At 52.2% G+C, this 23733-nt stretch overlaps 2 protein-coding genes across 3 annotated transcripts; one reads left to right on the top strand and one right to left on the bottom strand.

Annotated features, from left to right (window-relative positions):
- Positions 1-887: 887 nt before the first annotated feature.
- Positions 888-13809, bottom strand: Aldh16a1 (aldehyde dehydrogenase 16 family member A1). Its single transcript, XM_055613479.1, has 17 exons — positions 13720-13809; positions 8800-8902; positions 7358-7484; positions 6673-6851; positions 6504-6581; positions 6176-6357; positions 5940-6092; positions 5417-5602; positions 4979-5074; positions 4666-4802; positions 4439-4544; positions 4229-4359; positions 3602-3769; positions 3254-3455; positions 1899-2084; positions 1621-1743; positions 888-1147 (listed from the first exon to the last, which is right to left on the bottom strand). Exons 1-17 carry the CDS (start codon positions 13807-13809, stop codon positions 986-988), a joined length of 2409 nt encoding a protein of 802 aa, XP_055469454.1. The 3' UTR covers positions 888-985.
- On the top strand, positions 13345-19043 carry Pih1d1 (PIH1 domain containing 1). 2 transcript variants are annotated; one of them, XM_055613480.1, is made up of 10 exons: positions 13345-13410; positions 15299-15392; positions 15700-15766; positions 16522-16701; positions 17374-17435; positions 17523-17604; positions 17944-18073; positions 18220-18295; positions 18627-18770; positions 18913-19043. In XM_055613480.1, the coding sequence occupies exons 2-10, from the start codon at positions 15303-15305 to the stop codon at positions 18952-18954; spliced, it is 873 nt and encodes a 290-aa protein (XP_055469455.1). In that variant the 5' UTR covers positions 13345-13410; positions 15299-15302; the 3' UTR covers positions 18955-19043. The 2 variants fall into 2 exon arrangements, with proteins under 2 accessions (XP_055469455.1, XP_055469456.1); XM_055613481.1 differs by lacking the exon at positions 13345-13410 and adding an exon at positions 13796-13868.
- Positions 19044-23733: the final 4690 nt, after the last annotated feature.

Here is a 23733-nt window from a genome sequence, read left to right as displayed (position 1 = left end):
AGGCTGGCCTTAAAACCCTGAGATCCACCTGCCTCTGCCTTCCAAGTGCTGGGATTAAAGGTGTTTGTTACCACAGCCCAGCATAAAACTTTTTTTTTTTTTTTTTAATGAAAACAAACAAAAACAAACCCCAAAACTTTGTTCCAGGTCAGGCAGGACTATATAGTGAGACCCTAATTCAAAAACAAACAAAACAAACAAAAAACCCTAATGAGGGGCTGGAGAGATGGTTCAGTGGATAAGAGCATGGATTGCTCTTCCAGAGGACCCGGGTTCAAGTCCCAGTACCCGCATGACAGCTCACAACTGTAACTATAGCATCCAATACCCTCATATAGACATACAGACAAAACACGAATAAAAAAATTAAAAAAAAAACCAACAACCCTAATGCTTCCATTCCAAATCCAGCAGTCAGGATGAGGCATGAGGTGTACAGATTAACTATGCCCTAAGATACTGCTGAAAAAGACAAAAGAGGGGAAAAGAAAAGCGAAACCACAAACCTAAAACCCAAACTAAACGCTAAATCCATGGGCATCTGCTGTGACAGCAAGCACCTGGTTAGCTGGGGCCTTGGGCAGCCAGGTCGGGCCTCATAGCTGTGCCCTCAGTACCTGGCCCAGCAGAGGCGGCCTCTGCTCAGGCTGGCATATCGGGGCTGTGCTGGGATACAGACCTTCCAGTTCAGAAAGAGGACTTACGGGAAGGACGTGGCCTTGGCCCAGCCAATACTGGAGTCAAGCAAAAATGGACAAAGCCTTCCAGGGACTTCCCTAGCGTGATGGATGGGGCTGAGTTCCTTTATCCATCCCATAAACAGTGTACTCTCAGGGCTGCCTACTGGGCCACACACAAAGAAGCCACTGTTCCTGCACCCTCAAAAGCACAGTTGAAGTCACTCAGTTTATTGGAAGCCATGGGATGTCTGAGAGAAAAGTTCCAAGTGTTTGATATCCCTGGGCAAGCAGGATGGCTTCAGGCATCAGTCCCCCATTGGCAGCCACAGGGCCTTGGTTCGTGCTGCTTGCAGACTCAGCTCGGGTCCAGCCCCCTCGACCTCCACATCCCAGGCCCTGGGGGAGCCCCCGTTTACCCATATAGATTTAAGGTTTCCTGCAGAGGCCCATTCCACAAACTGGGAACCCTGCAGGAGGAAGACATGCCATTAGCACTGGCAGCAGTTTAGTTGCTAAACAGCTGCTTCCTTAGCAACAAGGACCCAAAGACAACAAGGCTGAACACCTGGATCCTGGTCTCCCTCCAGAGGCAGAGGAAGTAGAGCCAGGGAATCCGCATCTTCCCCAGTGCTCATGTTCAAGGCCCTTGCCAACTGGGGTTTCCCAGCTTTAGGAGGGTGGACCTGTGGCCTCAGGACGCTGCAATGATGCAGTCCTTTGCAACAGCTCTTCTAAAAACATGAAGTCTTTGGGCAACGGAGGCTTTAGGCCGTGTTGTTAAGGGCACCCTCCTCCTCCTTAGTGACTGGGTTTTTACCAGGGCAAGGCCTCAGTAGCTGTTGCCAAGGCATGTCTTCCTTTGAGCAACAGGGGTCCTCAGGAGCTGAGGCCATGCACCCAGCAGAGAAGTCTGTTGGTGAAAGTTAAGACCCTGAAGTACCTGGGCAGAGCCGAAGTACCACAGGGCCTGGATGTCCTGATGTAAGGCCAGGCAGCGGGTCAGGTGGTCCCGATCTCCTGTCACTACGTTCACCAGGCCAGCAGGGAACAGGGTAGCCATATCCTAGGATGTGAGAGCATGGGACAACCCGGGCTGAGCAGCAGGGGGAGCAAGGTGAAGAGTGGGTATTTGGGAGTGGCTGTAGGGGCACCTATAGGAACAGGGCCTGGGTAACAGATCTGGGAGCAGCCGGCAGGAGGGGAGGCAGGTGATTTTACCTGACAGATCTCCAGGGCCAGCAGAGGATAGGCCCCACTGGGTACTATGACCACAGCGTTGCCGTGGGCCAGGGCAGGGGCCAGCAGCGACACGAAGGCCAGCAGGGGCCACTCATCTGGGCATACCACAGCCAGAACTCCCAGCGGCTCTCGAAGTCGGAGCACGGGGCCTTTCAACCCTGTTACCTACAGGACAGGTGACAAATTAAGCACAAGTTCCCAGAGCCTTCTGCACCCCTGCTCCAGGCTCCACACCTGACATGTTCACACCTCCAGAGGGACTCTAATAAAGTGTGATGGAACAAAACTCTGGGGCCCAGCGGCTGCTCATTGGCTTTGTGGATCTGTATGAATTACTTAACCTCTCTGGGTGTCTGTGTCTTGCCTTGAATCTATCATGCTCCTGCCTCAGTTTACGGAGTAGTTGGGATTTTGGGCCTGTGCCATCTGTGTGTTTATGGTACTGTAGAGGACTCTAAGCGTGCCAGGAGGCAAGTGTTTTACCACTGAGCCACACTCCGACACTTCTTTGTGGCTGGCTCATGCTCACAGATCTGCAGGCTCTGCTGGGGTTAGGGGTGTGTGCCACCACTGCTTGGCCTGATTTATTTATGTTTACTTATGTTTGTTTCTTTTCCCCCAAGACAGGGTTTCTCTGTGGAGCCCTGGCTGTCCTGGACTCACTTTGTAGACCAGGCTGGCCTCGAACTCACAGCAATCCACCTGCCTCTGCCTCCTGAGTACTGGGATTAGAGGCGTTCGCCCCACTGCCCAGCTTATTTTAATTGTGTGTGTGTGTGTGTGCGTGTGTGAGGCACAGTTGTGTGCACTTGTGAGTGCTAGAAAGGGGTTAAGATTGCCCTGGAGCTAGAGTTACAGGAGGTTGTAAGGCTCCTTAGCTGGACAGTAAGGACAGCAAGGACGGCTCTTTACTGCTGCTCCATGTCTTTGTGGCTTTTTGACAAAGGATTTCACTACACATCCCCGGCTGACCTTGGACTTTTGATCTTTCTGCCTCTTTTTTTTTTTTTTTTTACAAATGCTGAGGTTATAGGCCTGAACCAGCATGCCCACTGTGTGTTTACAAAAGCCTTTTGGATAAGGTCAAACCTACGTTAGATGGATTTTACAGTATTCACTCATGAGCACCCTGCTTTCCTGTGAGCATTGTATCCTCTTCCCCCACCCCAACCTAAGCCCTCTGGGTTCTCAGAAAAGCAGTGGTCTGTCTCACCTCTTATCAAAAGTGAGCTGCATCTTCTAGACTTTCTGGAGCTAAGCCTGGCCTTATGCCTGCTTCCCTGGGCTCTGGCTCTTGGCCGCCTGTCCTGGCCACCTGCTTAGAGCTGTCTCACCTGTAGTGTTTGGCCTTGGTCCTGGACCCGGGTGCCCCATATCTGGAGCCGCCTCACACTCAGCTCTACTTCGATTTTGGCATCCACAGGTGCTGCTCCGTGCCGCTCTAGCTGGGAGGCCAGGGTTGGCTTCCTCCGCTCCAGTGCAGCCGCCAGGGCCCACAGCAGGCTTGCTCGGGCGCCTGGAGACTGGGTCCCCCAGCTGTGGGCAAACTACATATTAGGGGTACAACCTGGCCCCAGCTATTCCCAGATAGGCACCCATATGCATAGCCTCAACCTGGGGCTCCAGTCCCAAGTTCACTCCTGTCCCAGCCACCCATACCTTTGGGCTTTCATTGACCTTACCCAGGGGCAGCCTGATGGGCAGCCTCTACAGCACCTCTGATGTCCTTGGCTCCACCCTCGGCTACATAGCTGCAGACTTTGCCCGAAGAATCTTGGATAGGCCTGGAGCTCTGGGTCCCAGGAGTCTGGAAACGGCCCCCGACAAATAGACCATAGGGAGGTGCTGGGCTGTACAGAGTGAGGTGTGAGGAGGCTCTGGGCCCACTTAGGCCTCGTTCTCCACTACACTGGTTGGACCATCTCAGTTCCCATGAACCTTCTGGACTCAAACTTCTAATCCCATGAGCTTCTTGGAAGATTCAAACACCTGCTCCCATAAGCCTCTGGGGGATTCAGAATTCCTATCTCATGAGCTTCTGGGGTCATCCAAAATTCTTACTGTAATGAGCCTCGAGGATACTCAAATTCTATTCCTATGAGCATCTGGGTACCGTCTTAATTCTTGCTTCTGGGATAACTCAAACCATTAAGTAGAACTGAGATTCTCTTTATACTTAGGGTTAGAGCTATGAGACCCTAAAATCCAGAAAGCTACACTAAGAACTGGAGACCCCAAGACTGGCTCTAAGTGGCGCCCTTCAAACCCTCTCACCTTCGCCCTTAGATACCAGGCCTGCAACAACTCACCTAGGCCCCGTTTCTGGTCCTGACGGCAGGCTGGAGGGCACAGCAAGGCCAAATGTGTCGTAGTTGAGACTCTCACAAAGGAAAGGTTCCCAGAAAGGTGTCCCCAAAGGCCGCAGATACTCATACAGGCCCTGTGAGAGGTACGTGGTCACAAGGAGGGCAGATGGACTCAAGAGTAACTGGGGGTCGGGGGTCCAGATGGGCACTCACATCCAGGCCGCCGTGCCAGGAAGACCCACTCTCCTTGCAGCCACCTGTGGGCACCGCAGGGTCTCGGAGGCCATGGGCATTGATCCACACGGTGCCTACTTGGAGCCTATGAAGCAGGGGTAGGGGAAAGACTGGAAGCTGGGTCAAGGGAGGAACTGGGTCAAGGGAGGAGGGAGACACCTGAGTGGGAGACAGGATATGGGCAGGGGGAGGGAGCGCCAACTGACCCGTAGCCCAGCTCCAACGCCTGCCCTAGCCTCTCACTCCACACACTGGCGCTGCCTCCCCGGGGTGTGGCATTAGCCAGGGTTAATGCCTCCTTGGCTGTGCGGAAAGAGTAGGCCACCACCACAGGCCATGGTACCTAGAAGGGGTGTCAGGTATCAGCTCCTGTCAATATTTCACCCATCTGAGGAGCCGTTACTAGCGTTCACGGCCCCAGGTCCCAGGGTCACTCAGAAACATCCTAAGGTACAGCGCAATTGCCTGTGAGTGACTGAGGACAGAAGGGCAAGATGTCTACCATCTCAGGAGCCTCACCTCAGCCTGAGCACATGGGGCTGCTGGAGGCAGGCCAGAAACCAAGGCTGGAGAGAAGAATGGGCCACTGGAGGGCACATCACCAGCCTGGAATACCTGGGGAGAAGCAGAAACAGAGATGTCTGTCCTCCCTAGACCCAGGGGTCTATCTCAGCTCTCCTCCCTAAGCCTCCAGGCTTCAGCTCTCCTCCCTCAATCGAGGTATCTAGGCCCCAGCCCTCCTCCTTCAGACCCAGGGGTCCAGGCCCCAACCTCCTTCCTCAACCTGGGCACCCAGACCCTAACCTTCCTCCCTTAGTAAAGTCCAGATGCCAACTTCTCTTCTGAACTCTGAGGCGCATGGGCCTTAGCTCTTCTCTCAGACCCAGGGGTCTAGGGCATGCCCCTCCTTACGCTGACACAGCAGGTCTAAGGCTCCACTGTGTGGATGGGGCTCACCTGTCCACCCTGGCTTTGGGCCTCATCCACAAAGCTCTGGGCCAGGTCTCGGGCAGCAACTCCTCGAGTCCCCATGTCCACAGCGCCATCCAGTCCTTGCCCACTCCGTAGCTGTGCCATCCTGGCCTGAAGTCGCCTCATAGCTTCATCCCACACAGATTCCTGGATGAAGAGCCTGAGCCCACCCTGTTGGAAAAAGGCATTAAAAGTGGGCAAAGTCAGGGGCAATGTAGGGAGACTAGGCTCCCACAGAGGGGTGGACCTCAGAGATGAAAGAGCAGGCAAGAGGTGCAGTGCAGAAAATTGGTGCCTTGCCCAGAATGGTATCCCAGGAGGATCTGAAGTTCAAGGGTAGCCTGGTCTACATAGTGAGTTGGAAGCCAGCTTGGGCTATACAAGACCCTGTCTCAATGATGAAAAGGTCCAAAGAGCAGAAAGTAAAAACAAGTTTGGAGTGAACAGCCCAAGCATTTGGAGAGATGGCGGGCCCCTGGACTTGGGGACATGAGCACACAGGCCTCACCAGGCTGCGGTCTGACCAGACGGCGTCTATAACACCCTCTACAGCTGAGTCCACATCTGCTGAGTCCATGAGCAGCAACAGCGACTCTGTGCCCAGGGCCAGGCCCAGCTTGGGCCCCTTGCCTGCTAGAGTCCGTCGCAGAGCGCGTCCTTCCTGAGGGAGCCCATGGACTTCAGTTATGGCAGGAGCCTCTTGGCCCTTAGCCATGTCCATCCCACTCCCAGCCCTGAAGATACCTCCACAGCTCCACAGAAGGCCACCTTCTGGACTCCAGGTTGGGAGGCCAGAACAGGCCCCAGAGAGGCAGGGCCACATACCACACTGAGGATCCCTGGGAAAGAGCCGAGCTCCCCTGCCAGCTGAGCCAGGAGGAGAGATGTTGGGAAGGCTGGGGGCACAAGGGCCACCACAGTGCAGCCTGGGGAAGGGGAACAACTAAGGAGCCTGAAGTCCAGACCCCTGCCCTCCTCTTGCACTCCCGGGGTCCAGGTGCCGGCCCTCCTCCTTCGGACCCCAACCACCCTCTCTGAGAAAAGGAGGGGGGACGACATAGCCCTCACCTACCCATGGCCAGGGCCGGGCAGACCCTCCACATCATGTCCAAGAGAGAGAAAGATGTTGGCAGGATGAGGCCAATGATCCCTGCATAAACAAACAAACAAATCCATACTAAGGGAATGGACAGGCTGGTTTCCTGGGGCAAGAGGGCTGTTAGGGGCACACAGGCTCTCACCCATGGGCTCCCAGCCTGCCAGTGCCTTCTCCTGGGCATGTGCCTGGACTGCATTGTACTGGAGCAGTTGCTGGGCCAGTGGGACATCGCCATCTCGAACTTCTCGAACAGCCCGCCCAGTGACCAGGGACTCCAGGGTAAACAGTAGTCGCTGGTGCTTCTGGATAACCTTGGCCAGCCTTTGGAGAATACAAGGAGTTCCTTGCCTAGAGCAACCTGGACTACAATCCCCACAAGTCTCCGGGGTCAGATCCATAATTTATCATGGACAGCAGGTATCAAAGCTATACAGGAAATGTCGTCTAGGAGAGTCTCAAAACTCTGGGGGTGCTATAGAACGGTCCTGGTCAGCAATTACCAGCCAGTTCCAAAGATAGCTGGGAACTTGAATCTTAGCCTCTATCTAATTGCATTACAGCTGTCCCATACTGTGATGAGAAGCAGGGAGCTGATTCTAACGAAGTGCTGAGAAATAGAGCCCTCATGATGCTCTGATGCTACTAGTTGCAGTGAACTGTGAGAAATAATGCCTGCTCTGGACACTGAAGGCCAACACACATTTGGGAAACATGAGCCATTAATTCACAAGGATCTGGGGAAATGGAATCACTGTTTCCAGTCTCCTGGGAATCCTGAGGGACAAGGCCTTTCTCTTCTGCTGCAGGCCTTGCCTGGGCCTCCTCACCGGGTTAGGTGCTGGGCCCGAGCAGCTCCAGGAACTTGGCTCCAGGTCTTGAATGCTGCCCTTGCAGCCTCCACAGCTGCAGCAATGTCCTCAGCCTCTGCCTGTAGACAGCTGGCCAGGTTTTCTCCTGCAGGGACAAGTGGGGCTCAGCCAGGGGAAGCCCACATTAGAACCATCCAGGGCAGTGAAAACAGCCGCCAGCTCCCCTGTGGGTCTCAGGGCCTTCCTTCTTTAGTCCTGGTCACTGCTCTGACCAAGTCCCACAGGGAGCCACCGTCCTTTTCCTTTCTTATTGTGTTTTTAAGCTTTTGTTTTATTTATTTGGATCTAGTTATGAGTGTTTTGCCTGCATGTATTTCTGTACCCACACGCACGCAGTGCTCACGAGGGTCAGAGGATGCCAGACCCCTTGGAACTGGAGTCTGGTGACTGAGTCATCACGTAGAGCTGGGGACTGAACCCAGGCTTTTGAAAGAAGCAGCCAGTGTTCTTAATCAATGAGCTAACTCTCAAGTCCCTCTCTTATTGTACCTTTAAAATTTATTTTATTATTATTATTACTTTTTCAAGATAAGCTTTTTCTGCGTATTCCTAGCTGCCTCTGCCCCCTGAGTGCTGGGATTAAAAGCATGTGACACCACCACCCAGCCTTTAACATTTTTTTTTTTTTAATTTCATGTATGTTGGTGTTTTGCTTGCATGTATGTCTGTGTGAGGTGTCAGATCCTCTGGAACTGGAGTTATACAGTCGTGAGCTGCTCTGTGGGTGTTGGAAATTGAACCTGGGTCCTTTGGAAGAGCAGTCAGTTTTCTTAACCACTGAGCCTCTAGCCTCCTTTATTTTTAATTACGTGTGTGTCTGTGTGTGGGTATAAACACATTAGTGCAGGTACCCCTGGAGATCAGAAGAGGGCATAGGATCCCCTGGAGCTGGAGTTACAGGTGATTGTACGCAGCCTGAGCCTGACACGGGTGCTGGGGACTGAGCAAACCTAGGTTTTCTGAAAGAACACTGAGCTGTCTCTTCAGCCCCTTGCATCTTCTTCCTTTTCAGTGCCTCACTGTGAAGCTGGCCTGAACTCACTCTGGAGTTCAGGCTGGCCTCAAACTCATGCTCCTCCTGCTTCAGCCTCTGGACTGCTGGGATTAGAGGTATGAGCCTCTACACTCAGCTTGTGGAAGGAATTTTAGGAGCAAGGGTCTTCAAAGAGCATTTTTTAAATGTGCACATTATAGGAACTATAATTACTGAGACTGTCATCAGGAGAAATGAGAGCCCTCATCTCCACCACCCCCATCAGTGACCTGAGAAATGAGAGGCCCCACCTCCCACCCCCATCAGTGACCGCTCCTGCACTCAGGGCCTTAAGCAGAGGGGTATGGCATGGCTCAACAATAAGAGAGGTCTTTGTCCCTCCCAAATGACTGGACTCATCAAAAACCTGTGATGGGATCTTGACAAGGCACTTGATTCCTGTGTTCTGGCTTCAGCCACATCCCATTGACATAGTGGCCCAAGAGGCGGTTGTGGCTGTCCAGCCAGGCCTGGAGGAAGAAAGGAGTTTGAAGGGCCTCTGAAGCAGCTGGGACAATTCAGCCCTAGCCAGGTTCTCCTTAGGGAGACATTTGCACCCTTTTGCCCTCAGATGATTATTTTCCTCCTGTCTGCTTGTTGTTTTTGTTTTGTGCTGGGATTGAACTCAAGATCCTATACTCTTAACTCCAACCCATTATTTTTTTTAATGCGGTTAAAACATTCTCTGAAGCTCACACACTAGCCAGTAACTGATGCTTTAGCATGTGTACACACACACACACACACACACACACACACACACACACACGCCCTGCCTATATAGAGCTCCAGTTCTGAGGGTAGCCTGGGCTACTTGGCAAGGTCTTGGAATCTTTCTTTTCTGTTTCTTTCTCTTTTTAAGACAGAGTCTCAGGGTTGGGGATTTAGCTCAGTGGCAGAGCGCTTGCCTTGCAAATGGAAGGTCCAGGAGTGGGGGAGGGGGCGGGACAGTGTCTCATGTAATAGCTTAGGTTGGTCTAAACTCACTGAGTGTCATAAGTTCCAGACCTCCTGCACCCTCTACTGTGTACACTACTACGCCTGGCTTAAATGTGAAACATTTAAAATTTTAAAACATTAAGATACTTTTGTCCACAGCGAAATGACCTTAAGTTAACTTTGTTTCCTTGTAAACATAATTTGGAAGTGGTGTTTTTTTGTTGTTGTCGTTGTTTTTTGGTGCAGGGGCTCCACTGCTCAACTTTATTCCCACCTGTCTCTGTTGCCAGGCAACACTGACCTCACACTGGTCCAGGACACCTGGTGTCCAGTCAGCATCCTCCAGGCAACAGCACCCGGCTTTTCTGTGCCCTGTGGGGCTGCTAAGCCAGCAACTGTACCCACCTATATAATCCCATTCCTTTCCATCCCAGCCATCACCCATGGGAGGACAGGGAGGACTCCAGGCCCAGTGCAGGCTGCCAGGCTGTGGAGTCTGCTTGGTACACACTTGCTGCACAGGCACTGTCTAGGCTGGAGTTCTTGGAGGCTCTGGTCAGATAGCCTGGCTCTGAGTCCTAGCTCTGCTGCTTAGTGACCATGTAATTGTGTGTACACATTGTACGTGAAGGCCAAAGTGTGACGTTGGCTATCCTCCTCAGTTGCTCTCTACCTTATTTTTTTATTTTTGGGTCCTTTATAGACCAGGCTAGCCTCAAACTCAGATATCCTCTTGCCTCTGCCTCTGGAATGCCACCACTGCCAGGCTTAGCCAGGGGCTTAGAAGACTGCCTCTGGTAAACCACCCCAAGCCTGGTGACAAGGGAAGGGATCGTATGTTACGACATACTTTCGATCTTTTTGTGACTGACCTTCATTTCACCTCTCTTTCCAGGCTGCTTTCTCTTCCTTACATCTACTTCACACTTTCTGATGTTCTCCCCTTATTTTGACAACTGGCCCTGTCATTGTTTACTTTTTTTTAAAAAAAAAAGAATTATTTATTTTTTTATGTATATGAGTGCTCTATCAGCATGTCCACCATGTCAGAAGAAGGCATCAGAATCCAGTATAAATGGTTATGAGCCACAATGTGGTTGCTAGGAATTGAACTCAGAATAGTGCCTGTAACCACTGAGCCATCTCTTTAGGCCACTTTTAAAAAAAAAAAAAAACAAAAAACAAAAAAACAAAATGAGCTCAGTGTGGTAGCACATGTCTATAATTCCAACACTTGGGATGGTGAAGCAGGAGGATCACCACGAGTTAAAGGCCACCTTGGCTACATAGGGAGACCATATCTCAAAAATGAAAAACAAAAAACAACAACAATAAAAAAATGGCAGGCTGGGGAATCATCTTAGTCAGTAATATGCTTGCCTTGCACATTGGACCTAAGTTCAATCCCCAGGACCCATGGGAAAAAGTGGATCATGGCACACACATTTGAAGCCTCGGTGTTAGGAAGGTGGAGGAGGATCCTTGGGGCTCAAAGGACAGCCAGCCTAACCTATATGGGGAGTTCCAGCCTAGGGAGAGACCAATTCAAAAGAAAGAAGGTTGGAGCAGAAGAGCTAGCTCCTTGGTTTTGAGAACCCATATCAGGCAGCTCACAACCACCTGCAACTCCAGCTCCAATGGTCTAAAACCTTCCTCTGGCCTCCTTATAAAATCACCCACAGGTATGTACACACACACACACACACACACACACACACACACACACACACACACCATAAATAACAAAAAGTAAATCTTGGCCAGCCAGGTGTGGTGATGCACACCTTTAATCCCGGCACTTGGGAGGCAGTGGCAGCTGAATTGCTTGTAAGTTCAAGGCTGGTCAGGAAGGACTACATAAAGTAACCCTGTCCCCAAAAAGCAAAAACAAGATTTTAAAAACCCTTCCAAATAAATAGATAAAGATATTTTATCTGTTTGTTTATCGAGACAGGGTTTCTTTGTATAGCCTTGGCTGTTCTGGACTTGCTTTGTGGAGCAGGCTGGCCTTGAACTCACAGAGATCTACCTACCTTGGCCTCCCAGAGTGTTGGGATTACAGGAGTGTGCCACCACGCCTGGTAATAACAATCTTTTAAAAATAAAAGCTGTCACCCAAAAGTTCCAACTGTAGTGTCCACAAGGATGGGGCCATTTTGGAAGTGGGGCCATACGAACATGAACTGGGCACTAATAACTGACAGTGCTGGGAAAACAAATAACAGAGTGACGGTTAGAATTAAAGACTCAAATATTTATGGGAAAGTAGCAGAACAGCTGGCATTTGTTTAAACTACTCTTGAAAAAAAAGAAAGGGACAAGACAACATTGGATTGAGTGTTCCTTGTTGAAGCTGACTGATGAGGACATGAATGTTCCTAATATCAATCACTGTGTAAAAGATGGAAAACTTCCCTCCTAAAGGAAAAACAAACTCCCCCAAGGGTGTCCACAGACTCTGGGCAGGCCACAGGAGTGGAGAAGAGAGCCTGCTGGACACTGAGAACTTAAAATGTCCCAAAGTAGCGAAGACAATTGGTTCCAGGTGACTTTTGTCAGGGAACTGGAGCCAAAGGGTTGCCAAACTTTGGAATTTTATTTTCAGAGAAATTAGAATCCAGGATGTTTAGAAGGAATTAATTGTACAATAATTGATATTTCCAAAACAGAGCTCAAGCCAAAGAAAACATGTTTTCTGGTTGAGCTGCCCACAGACTGTAAACCTCTGTTGGAATAATGGGGGCAACTGGTGGGGAGCACCAGAAAACAAGGCACAGTGACAGGCCCAGCTCTTTCAGTTTTTGAGACTGTTTCGCTAGCTAATTTTGGATTCATAACTCTCCTGCCTGTCTTTCCAAATGCTGGGATTACTAGTGTGTGCCAGTATCCAAATTCCTTTAATTTGTGTGGACTATGGACAAATTAGTCCCTCATCAACAGTCACTAAAATAACAAGAATAATCCCCTCTCTGCTGTCCTGAGGATTAAGTAAAACCGTGCTTAGCAGAGCTGGCACAACCCCTCCATCCCAGCCTTCAACATACAATTGCTATTTCAGGACACTCCACCTCTTACCAGGTCCCATCTGTAGAGTCTCTGAATTGACCCAAATCCTCTCACCTACATCCGTATTTCTAGGTACTCCTAGAGTCCAGTTCCTTTTTAACTGGCATCTCCCTGGCTGGTGTCTCTACTGTAATTGTTTGTCCAGAAGTATCAAGTCCAAGTAACACAAGATTCCATCTCATTCACAGCCTCCATGTCAACTGAGCTCAGTGTCTATCCTAGCCTGTAAACCCAGCACTTTCGAAGAGGCAGGTGGATCTCTGTGAGTTTGAAAGTCAGCCAGCCTGGCCTACAAAGCCAGTCCAGGACAGACAAGCTTACATAGAGAAACCGTCTCAAAAAACTAAAAATAAACAAAAACCCTTGTCTTCCTCACATCCAAGGCTGACCTCTAGAAACCAGCCTTGGAGGGAGGTAAGCCGTGTCCTCGATTAAAAAAGCTTAATTATTTTGGCTATGATAATTTGGGTCTTTCTCCTCGAATCTTTGGGATTAACACTGTAAACTTCCAAAGCTAGAACCCTTCTGCTAGTGTGGGGACTCCCCTTAGGGACTAAAGTCTTCCACCTGGCCATCTCTCTAAGCTCCTTAATATCTGCCTGAATGCTGGAAGAATGAGCATCGGGATTAGCCCTTGAGTTTGATAGAAAATCCCAGGAACCCTACTAAATTCCACTGGGACTCCAAGAGGGTTTTGGAGCCCAAGGTCTCTTAAGGAATAAAACAAATATAAACCAAATACGAAACTCTCCCAAAGTAACCAATTAAACTTGACAGGGAGGGGGAGAAAGAGGAAAGAGGAGGGAAGGGGAAGGGGAAGAGAAGAGAGGGAGGGAGGGGACAGGGGGAGAGGAAGACGATCGAAAGGTCCGGAAGGATCCTGAGACAGGGGGAGAGGAAGATGATCGAAAGGTCCGGAAGGACCCTGAGAACTCGTAGGACACTCAGAGGGGCGGGGAGTCACGAGAGCATGGTAAGCACATTCAGACAGGGGCAGGCAGTCACAGGAAGTTCTGAGAGAACTCGGGGTTCTGAGCGTTCCCGTGGGCCTCCAAAGGGCCAGGGGCCACAAGAAACCACGGCCCGGCGCGGTGAGGCCTCACGAGGACCACCGGGCGAGGACGAGCGCCCAGCGCCCAGGCTCCATCCCGCAGCGGGAAGCCGCGCGAGCCGAGGGGGCGGGGCTGCCGAGCGCGCCGCAGCGCCTGACGGGAGCCCGCGCGTCGAGGCGGCCCGTGGGGCAGAAGAGGGGGGTGGACGGCCGCCGCCAGGCCAGCCTCACCCGTGCGCATGCGTGGCTCTCCGGCACCGGTCCGTACTCCAGCGTCGTGAAAATCTCCCGGGCACAGGGCCGTGCCCGCGCGGCCGCCATCGCTCGCCGCGCACCTTCCGCGGAGGCCTGCCGGACGCTCTATCCCGGGGAAGTTGGAGGTCCGAAGGGCGGCACCGCCCACACCAAGGGGCGGGTCCAACGAGAGGCCCAGGCTGCAGGCTCCAGGGCGTGACCCGCCGCGTTAGAGCCCTTTGGGGGACTCTGGGAAATGTAGTTTCAGGAGGACAGCAATTGGGGCGGGGGCTGTTTCGCTCACTAGCAGAAGGGCTTCGGCTATTGTTTTGACCCTTTAGAACCTCTAGCTGGCCTGGAGCTCTCTGTGTGGACTCGGCTGGCTTTAACTCACCAAGATCCACCTACCTCTGCCTCCCGAGTGCTGTTAAAGGCGTGCGCCACCACACCCGGCTGAAAATATTTCTCTTTCTCTTGTTTGGGTGTTTTTCCTCAGCTATGACTGCACCCCGCGTGTGCAGTGCCTAGCGAGGCCGGAGGAGGGCTGGGAAGGCACTGCGCTGGAGTTAGAGCAGCTGGGAGCCACCGCGTGATGTTAGGCGCGGAACCCCAGCCCTCTCCAGAACCAACACGTGTTCCTAGCTGCTGCGCCATCTCTCCACGCCTGACACGTTGTTTAGAACCAGCATAGATTTACTTGATGGGCATGGTTATTTTGCCCGCATGCATGTCTGTGCGTCATGTACAATGCTGTATCCCAGGAGGCCGGAAGAGGGCGTTGGATCCCCCAGAACTGGAGTTACAGGAATAGTGGATGTTGGGAGTCAAACTCTGGCCTTCTGGAAGAGCAGTCAGCACTCAGCCGTTGAGCTACCTCTACAGCCCCCTACCCCGCGGAACTTCTTTTTAAACAAGATCCTTCGTTTTGTTCCGAAGGGGCAGTTGATAGCATTGTGATTAAGAGTGTGTGTGTTGGTTGGGAAGATACTAAAGTTTTCAAGGCGACAATCCTCTCCGAACGCCAGCTGTACTTAGGGAAGGGCGGAAATACTTGTATTGATTCAAGGCACTGTCTCACTTCTCGGTCCTCCTCAGCCCTTATTTCTGATTGGTTAGTTAAGGGGGCGGGGCTGATTGGGCCTTGAGGCCGTCGGAGGTGTGGTTACTTCAGTTCCTTGGTGATACAGAGGCCGGAAGTGTGGCTTTCTTTTACGTATCGGCCAAACGGGACCGATCTAGAGACCCAACAGATTTGAGGACGGAGTCTTCATCATAATGGAACCGTAGACCATTCCCAGGACAGACTTTAGGATTCTGGGCGGAGGACGGCGATTTAAGACTGGCTGGCTGGGCTGCAGTGGCACATGCCTTTAATCCCAGCACTAGGCAGGCGGGTATCTCTGAGTTCAAGGACAGCCTGATCTAAAACGCGAGTTCCAGCACAGCCTGGGCTACACAGAGAAACCCTCTCTCGAAAAACAAAACAAAAAAGAACCGACTGTGGCCATGCAGTAGGCTGGCTTCGTTTAATCGGGAAAAGTTCTCCACGTTTTGGACGCTTAGGACTTTTTCCTAGGGCCATGGCGGATTCGAAACTTCTGGCACCAGAGCTAAGCGACACAGAGTCGATGGGTGACGACACGACTCGGTTTCAGGAGCTGCTGCTGCAGGTGCGGGCTGCCTGGACTTGTGGAAACATGGGTATTTAAGGGTTTATTAGCTGGCACTCAGAGATGTAGCTTCAGTTTCCAGAATGCGCTACAGCAACAAGGAGGCCTTTGGGAATTTTAGTGTTTTGCTTAAAGTTTACCAGGTTTTAAGAGAAATGAAGTTGGGTGGTCTTGGGAGTCCTCATAAAAAGAAAAGGGGTCTCGGCTGTGTAATATCACATCTGAACCCCAGCTGTCACCTATGTTTTCCTGTAGATGTTTGAGAAGCAGACTCATCCTGGAGCATTGCTTTCTTTTCCCCCCACAGGCTTCCAAAGAGCTCCAGCAAGCCCAGACAGCCAGGACAGAATCTACACAGATCCAGCCCCAGCCTGGTGAGGAATAGACACAGATAGAAACATCTGTCTCTGTCTGTCTGTCTATCATCTATCTATCTAAAGAGAGGGATAGAATATCCCAGAGAGAGGATGTGAGACCCTGAGAGAGGGTGAATGGAACCTGAAGGCAGGGGACGTGAGGATGAAGGAGACAGACTGGGTAGGAAGGCCTAGAAGTAGATACGTGAATGGACAGGCAGCTCACCTACAAATACTGGGCTGAAGAAAGCAGAGTGGGGTGAAGAGAGAGAGTGAAGGAGCTGGGCATGGTGGTGCACTCCTGTATTCCCAGCACTCAGGAGGCAGAGGCAGGCAGATCTCTGTGAGTTCGAGTCCAGCCTGGTCCAGGACAGCCAAGGCTACACAGAGAAAACCAGTCTGGAACCATCTCCCCCTGCCCCTCTCCCCAAAAAAAGAGTGAGTCAGGTGCCTGAGAGAAGCAGAGGGGAACAGAAAAGGGGAAGGCAGAAGCCCAACAGGACAGAGCCAAAGAGGGAAAGAAGGCTCCAGCAAGATGGCTTAGAGGGTAAAGGTGCCTCTAAGCCTGGTGAGCTGAGAGAACTGACTCCTGAATGTTGTCCTCTGACTGTAACACACTGTAGCTATGAACGCCTGTGATCTCAGGAGGCAGGGGTGTCCCAAATCTGGGGCCAACCTGGGTGTAGGGTGAGAGACCTTGTCTCAAAAAGGGAGAGGGTGGGTGAGAACGAGGCTGCTCGGGGACAGTGGCCAAAATAAATGCACTTGTGCAGGTTTCTGCATAAAGACCAACTCGTCGGAAGGAAAGGTCTTCATCAACATCTGTCACTCTCCCTCTATCCCTCCCCCGGTGGACATGACTGAGGACGAACTGCTTCAGATGTTGGAGGAGGACCAAGCTGGCTTCCGAATCCCCATGAGCCTGGGAGAGCCACATGCTGAGCTGGATGCAAGTCAGTACCCTCTGAAGACACCAAGCCTGTTCCCCCAAGATTATTTTTCCCTCAGGAGCTTCCAGTCAGTGCTGGGAGCCAGAGGGGCCCAGATGCAGTTCCAGTCTGAGTGACTCAGGACTGCAGAGACTGCCCTGGGTCTTCACTGAGGTTGGAGAAGGCTTCAGAGAAGGCTGTCTGGAAGAACCAGCCTGATAAGATATAATGGGTTAGTCAGGCAAAGACAGAGAAGAGGGTTGAGGCGGAGAGGCAAGTGAGCTGGGTGTGGTAGCTCACTCTTGAAATCTTAGCTCTTAGGATATGGAGGCAGGAGAATTGCTGACAGCTAGAGGCCAGCCTAGGCTACATTCAGATTTGATAAGAGCCTATGTCTGGAAGATACAGATGGACTAACAATCAGGAGAGCCTGGAAATGTGGACAGTGGGGTCTCTAGACTAGAAATGAGCATTTCCTCGAGGTGGGTGGGGTAGAGTGAGGTGATTCTCAGTGAGGTGATTCTTGGAGCTGCTGGGGAGGGTCTGCAGCCCGGAAGCCTGGAAGGACCTGGTCAGAGTTGGTTGCAAAGTGCACACCGCCTCTCACTTCCTGTGTCTTGAGTCTCTAGTTCGTGGGTGAGTTTTCCTTATGGGTGTTTATGTTGTGCGGGCCTCGTTCCCTCTTTCTTTCCACAGAAGGCCAGGGCTGCACTGCCTATGATGTCGCCGTCAATAGCAACTTCTACCTGAGAATGCAGGTGGGGTGCGTGGTATGGAGAAGGCCTGGGCAATGTGTTTCCCCAAGCCTCACCCCGTTGCTACACCTCTTCTTCCTCTCACCTTAGAACAGCGATTTCTTGCGGGAACTGGTGGTCACCATTGCCAGGGAGGGCCTTGAGGACAAGTATGGCTTACAGCTGAATCCAGGTGAGGACTGGGAGGGGAATGGGGGTGGTGTGGGTGCACATTTGGGGGAGCTGAGTTCAGTGTCAGGGATTTCCTTGACTAGCTTTCAGGAGGGGTGAGGCCTCTCACAGTGAGGGTGGGACCAAGAAGGTGGGAGGTCAGGAGTTGCTGGGCGAGTGTGTGTGTGTGTGTGTGGGGGGGGTTCTTGGTGCATTCCCTAGGAAGGGTGGGGCTGAGGTGGGCAGGGCCTCCTAGAGTCAAGCTTGCAATGGTCAGAGTGGGGGTGTCCAGGAAAGTGGCTCAGCCTCTGGGGCCTGGGACACAAAGATCACCTAGGTGATCTTTGACTTTGCCCCTCAGAATGGCGCATGTTGAAGTACCGGCCTTTCCTGGGATCCATCTCGCAGCAGAACATCCGTTCCCAGCAGCGCCCTCGGATCCAGGAGCTGGGAACCCTGGATGCTAATGACCCGGTGCAAAGCCGGCATGGGTGAGCCTTCATGCCTATCTGGGCTGGTGGCTGTCCTGGGTCTCTAGGGACTCTGAGATGGGGCTGAGACACAGAGCTGGGTAGAGGAAGAAAGGCACAACAAGCCAAAAAGAGGATCACCCTCAGCTGCCCTTGTTCCCACACAGCCTAGAACGGCCTCACCTGAACCTTTGGTTGGAAGCCCCTGACCTCCTCTTGGCTGAAATTGACCTGCCTAAGCTGGTGAGTAAGGGAAGAGGGCTAGAGTCGGGATACCCTGGGGTGAGGCAGGAGGTCCGGGGGCCAAAGCCCTGGATCTGAAGGTGGACACAGGCCTAGGTTGCATCTCCCAGATCTGCATAAATTGCCTCTCCTGGCCCAGAAAACCAACAGGTGCAGCCACTGCTATCCTGAATTTGAGTTTCTTGAGGCTTACAATTACTGTCCTTTGATTTTTTTTTTTTTCTTCATTGTTCTGGTGCTGGGGATTGGAGCCACAGCCAGGCATGCTAGGACCTTGTGGACATAGCTTCACAATGCTAGGGGATGTGAGTTGACTGTACTTCATTGCCAGGATGGAGCTCAAGGGCTGACACTGGAGATAGGAGAGAGTCGCCTGCTGATGGGAGGCCCCCAACAACTGTATCGCCTTGATGCCTCCATTCCCCTGCGGATCAATGCTGAGGCAAGCAGGGCTGCTTTCCACCGCAGGAGAAAGGTACCAGGAGGGGCTTCAAGAAATGCTGGGATAGGGGGACCCGGAGCCCTGGGTCTGAGGGAGGCGGCTTGCACCTCAAGTCCTGAGTGGGGGGAGGTCTGGAGCCCTGGGTCCTGAATCCTCACCCTCTTTCCTTTCTCAGCAACTGATGGTGTCTATGCCCCTCCTGTCAGTGTCTTCTTGACTGGAGTGCTCTGTAGTTCCAGATGTGGAGATGTTGGTGTCTTCTCTAAGAGTGAAATAAAACAGGTCTCCAGTTCTTTCCATACCATACATCTTCAGATTCCGACATATGGAGGGAAGAGGGACATCAGCTCTGACTCAGTGTCCCCAAAGTCTGTGTCTCTTTCTCGAGGCCCTGGCCTCCTGAGCTGTCTCCCCTGCGCCCAGAGCTGACCCTACTCCTTTTCTACCCCACCTCATTGTCCCAAGGAGAACATCCAGGCATCTCTGTTCGGCTCCGGCCCCTTCCTGCGGACAGGACTCTCCCCTCACTGGTGTCCGGCAGTCCCACAGAAGTGTCCCACCATACCACTGACTCTTGCTTCTTCTAGCTTGAGTGCCCTCATCTCCAGAATGTCATGTGGGGAGTTGGTCGTCGCCAGCCAGCACCATGCAGTGGGTGCTCTTTGGAACTGGCGTTTATAGGAAACCACGCTCAGGCAGTGTCTCTAGGGGCTCCTGCCCATATTCCAGCTTCATATCACAGGCACACCAAAGTTGAGTTCCCCAACCCCCAGGCTTCACTTCCTCCTGACCCAGCATGAGCAGTGCCCCCTTTCGGGACACTCCCACTCATTTCCCAACATTCTCTCCCTTTTTCTGGTGCTGAGGCTGTAACCCAGCGTCTCTAATGCTAAGCATCTGCTGGGTAGTTAGTGGTGGCACCTTTAGTTAAAGAGGCAGAGGCAGGTGCATCTCTGAGATTACAGCCAGCCTGATCTACAGAGCGAGTTCCAGGGCAGCCAAGGCTACACAGAGAAACCCTGTCTTGAAAAACAAAACGAATAAACAATGCCAGGCATATATTTGTTGTGCCTTTGAGCTACACCACAGGGCACCCATCTTTTATGTTTGTTTGAGAAAAGGTCTCGTGTAGCCCAGGCTGGTTTGAAACTTGTCATGAAGCTGAGGATTTTGATTTATTATCCTCCTGCCACCCCTAAAGTGATAAGATTTCAAGTTTGCACCATTACAGTGGTTTATGGAGCTGGGGACCAAACCCAGAACTTCATGAGAGAAAGGTAAGCACCCCTCCAGCTGAGGTACTTTTCCAGCCTCTATCTAGCTCTATAACAGATATATAGATAATTTGTCAGGTGCTTTTGTACTTGTTAAAACCTGACTTTTTTTTTTTAAGATTTATTTTACTTATGGGTGTCTTGTCTGCATGCATGTATGTCCAACAATATGGTTGGTTCCTGTGGAAGTCCGAAGGTGTTGAGTCCCAGAACTGGAGTTAAAGGTGGTTGTGAACCACCTTTGGGTGCGTGCTGGGACCTGAACTAGGATCCTCTGAGAGCAACAAATATTCTTAATCACTAAGCCATCTCTCTGATGCCAAAAGCTGACTCTTGAGAAAGGACACCCTTGTCTCAGACTCGAGCACACTGATTTCAAATGTGCTCTGCGTCTCCCTGTCCCGGTTCAGGCTGGCCTCCCGGCCCTGAGAAGGGAAGAAGGAGAATACAAGCCATTAAAGATACTAAGTATCACACCTGGGCAGTCCAGACGTTTCCATGGGCAAGGCCATCTGCTGCTGCCCCCATGACTGGAGATCCATTCCAGGAACCCACAATGGTAGAGAACTGACTCCCAAAAGTTGCCTCTGTCCTCCACAGGTGCAGTGTGGCATGGCTGCTTGAGAGAGAGAGAGAGCAGTTTATCTGCATGTACAGTGGTACCTGCTGGGTTCCAAAGGGGCTGAGAGGTCCTCAGGTTGTGAGCCATCATAGGAGTGATGGGAACAGAACCCTGGACCTCTGCAAAAACAGCAAGTGCTCTTAACTACTGAGCCATCTCTCCATCCCCAAATATATATGTAATTTCATTTTTATTTATTTTTCTTTTCTTCTCTAGACAGGGTTTTTCTGTAGCCACGATGCTCTGGAATTCACTCTGTAGCTGAAGGCTAGTCTCAAACTCAGAGAGAGATCCATGTGTTTCTCTGCTTCCCTAGTGCTGGAATTAAAAGCATACACTGCCACTCCTGGCTTATATATATATTTTTTTTTAAATTAAAAACAAAAGCCTGGTGTGGTTGCTCATGCTCTTAATCCGGACATTTGATTTCTGTGGGTTTAAGGCCAGCTGGCCTACATAGTGAATTCTAGTACAGCTGGACCCAGCTCAAAAACAAAAACCTCAAAATGAATCCATAACTCAAAATTGAAAACATGGCCATACAACCGCTGAGAAAAGCTGGTAATGTCAAGGAGGACATTTATCCCGTTAGCAGACATGGTGGGAATGCCTGCACTAACATTCTCAGGATGACCTGACCTCTTTACAACAGCGAAGTCTAGCCTCAGAATCCTAGCAAGCAAAGCGGCGAGCCTTGTCCACGTGAGGGCGCAAGGAAGCCTTATGGTCCTAGAGTTCTTAGGCAGGAACGACATCGCTAGACCTGGCAAATAGAAACGTGGGGTGGGTAGCACCGTGCTGACTCAAGCGCAGGGGCCACTGGGGCTTGTAGTCCACAGTGACGCCCGGCCTGGGCTACCGAAGGACCAGTTTTCAGGTCCTGAAAAAGCCTGAAGGCTGGGAGCGTTCCTCCTTTCTCCGTCGCCATGGTGATGGCGCGGGCGACGGCCCGGGATTTGGCAGCGGCCGGGCCCGCTTCCCACCCCCTCCTCCTCACCATCTGCTCCTCCCTCACACCTGGCCGCGAGCCGCGGACGCCTCCTCCGCACGCGGCCCGCGGCTCCGCAGCCGCCAGGCGGCGCGTCTGTGCGGCTCCGCCGCTGCCCTCCTCCCCGGGGCCTGTCAATCCGGCACAGCGGACACCCTCCGCGCCCGGCCGCCGCTCCAGCGGCTTCTCTCGCCCCTCCTGGGCCGCATCATAAAAATTTAATCTCAAATGCATTTGCAGCCTGACACGAGGAGAGGGACGTTGGGGAAACCAGCACCCTGCTGGAGCCTGGGGGTGCACGGGGAGAAGCGTTGGCCTGGCGTGCTTCAGGGCCACCCGAGAGTTGGGGTTCCCCCCACCCCTTACGGATGGGAATGGAATCTACGGATGGGGAGAGCACTTTTTGGGCCGGGCCAGATCGTGGAGCCCAAGTGGAAGTCGCCGCTGGGACAGGCTCGGAGGGAGGAGACAGACTCAAGGGGAGGAGCCTGGCCCCAGAAGGCAGAGACAGAACTTAGACAGCAAGTCTGCAGGTGTAGGGGGCATGTTTGGGGGGCGGGGACAGAACGCAGAGGGAGGAGACAGGATTAAATTGAGAGGGCCAGACTCAAGAGTGTCGTAGAGTCTAGGAGCCGGACCTGTTCCTGGGGAGTGCGGAGGGAACCGCGGAGCACGACGGGCGGTGATGGTGAACCTAGCTGTAGCGAACAGACTTCAAACGGATGAAGGGGAGGGATCCTTCCCAGGGAGAGAAGGATCGAGTGCGGAGAAAACCCAAGGAAAGTAGAACTCAGGGGGAAGAGTGGACCCTGAGAAGTGTGGGCAAAGCCAGTCTAGCGGCACAGCCTGCAGCCCCAGCTACTCAGGAGCATCATAAGTGTAAGGCCTGCCTGAGCTGCAGAGTGCGGGCTGAGAATGTAGCTCAGTGGACCTCCCCAGCATGTGTGGGGCTTTGGGTCCCATCCACAGCTTGGTCAGAAAAGGAAAGAAGGGACAGAAAAAATGGCTCAGCAGCAATGAAGCTGCTCTTCCAGAGGACCTGGGTTCAGTTCCAAGCGCCCGCACGGCGGCTCACAACTCCAGTTCCAGGAGCTCTGAGGCCATCTTCAGGCCTCCATGGCCACTAGGCACACCAGTGGTACACGGATATATATGCTGGCAAAACAGCCATATACTTAAAAACAAAACAAAACAAAACTGTTTTTGAGCTAGAGTTTCTCTGTGTACCTCTGGCTGTCCTCTATAGACCAGGCTGGTCTTAAACTCAGAGATTTGCCTGCCTCTGCCAACCAAGTGCTGGAATGAATGACATGTCACACCAAAACAAACAAAAACACCTTTTTGGTTTTGGGATAGGTTTGTGTTTTTTTTCTTCTTTTTCCTTTTTTTTTTTTCCTTTTTCTTTTTCCTCTGTGTAGCCTTGGCTGTCCTGGACTCTCTTTGTAGACCAGGATGGCCTGGGTGCTGGGATTACAGGCGTGTGCCACCGCGCCGGCTGAGACAGGGTTTCTTTGCATAGCTTTAAAGGTCCTGGAACGCACTCTGTAGTCCAGACTGCCCTTAATCCGCCTGCCTCTGCCTCCTGAATGCTGGGATTAAAGGCGTGAGACACCACCGCCCAGCTCAAAAACCATTTTTTATTAATTCAATTTACATCTCGGTCATAGGCCCCTCCCTCCTCTCCTCCCAGCCCCACCCTCCCTTTTCAGAATAGGGGAGCCAAAAACCATTTTTTTTTTTTAAAGAGAGAGAGAATGAGAGAGAGAGAAAGCCAAAGGTCTGATGGGGAAGCGAGTTCAGGAGCGGAGAGATCTGTGAAGGAGAGACCCAAAGAGTGCAGGGCAATTTGGGGATTGTAGTGGGGCGCGAGGCAATTCAGAGTTCAAGCCCAAGGACCTGGCTTTTAGCTGGACAGGTGGAGACTCAAGGATGGAGGCGGGAGAGGATCTAGCCTGCAGGGCCGAGGGATTAGCGGACCGGCCTACCGTCTCCAGGTGGCGGGATGGAGGGGAAGGGCGGGCCCTGCCTGCCGGGGGTGGGACTTGGCCGGGTGGGCGTGGATGCCCCGCCCCACCCCGCCCCCGGCGCTGAGTCCCACGACAGCCCTGGGCA

This window comes from Psammomys obesus, unplaced genomic scaffold (genome assembly GCF_907164565.1).
Source record: "Psammomys obesus unplaced genomic scaffold, mPsaObe1.curated_primary_1811, whole genome shotgun sequence".
In the NCBI taxonomy this organism is placed as follows: Eukaryota; Metazoa; Chordata; class Mammalia; order Rodentia; family Muridae; genus Psammomys; species Psammomys obesus.
Note: the sequence above shows the minus strand (reverse complement) of the source record. Positions and strands in the feature narration are given on the sequence as shown.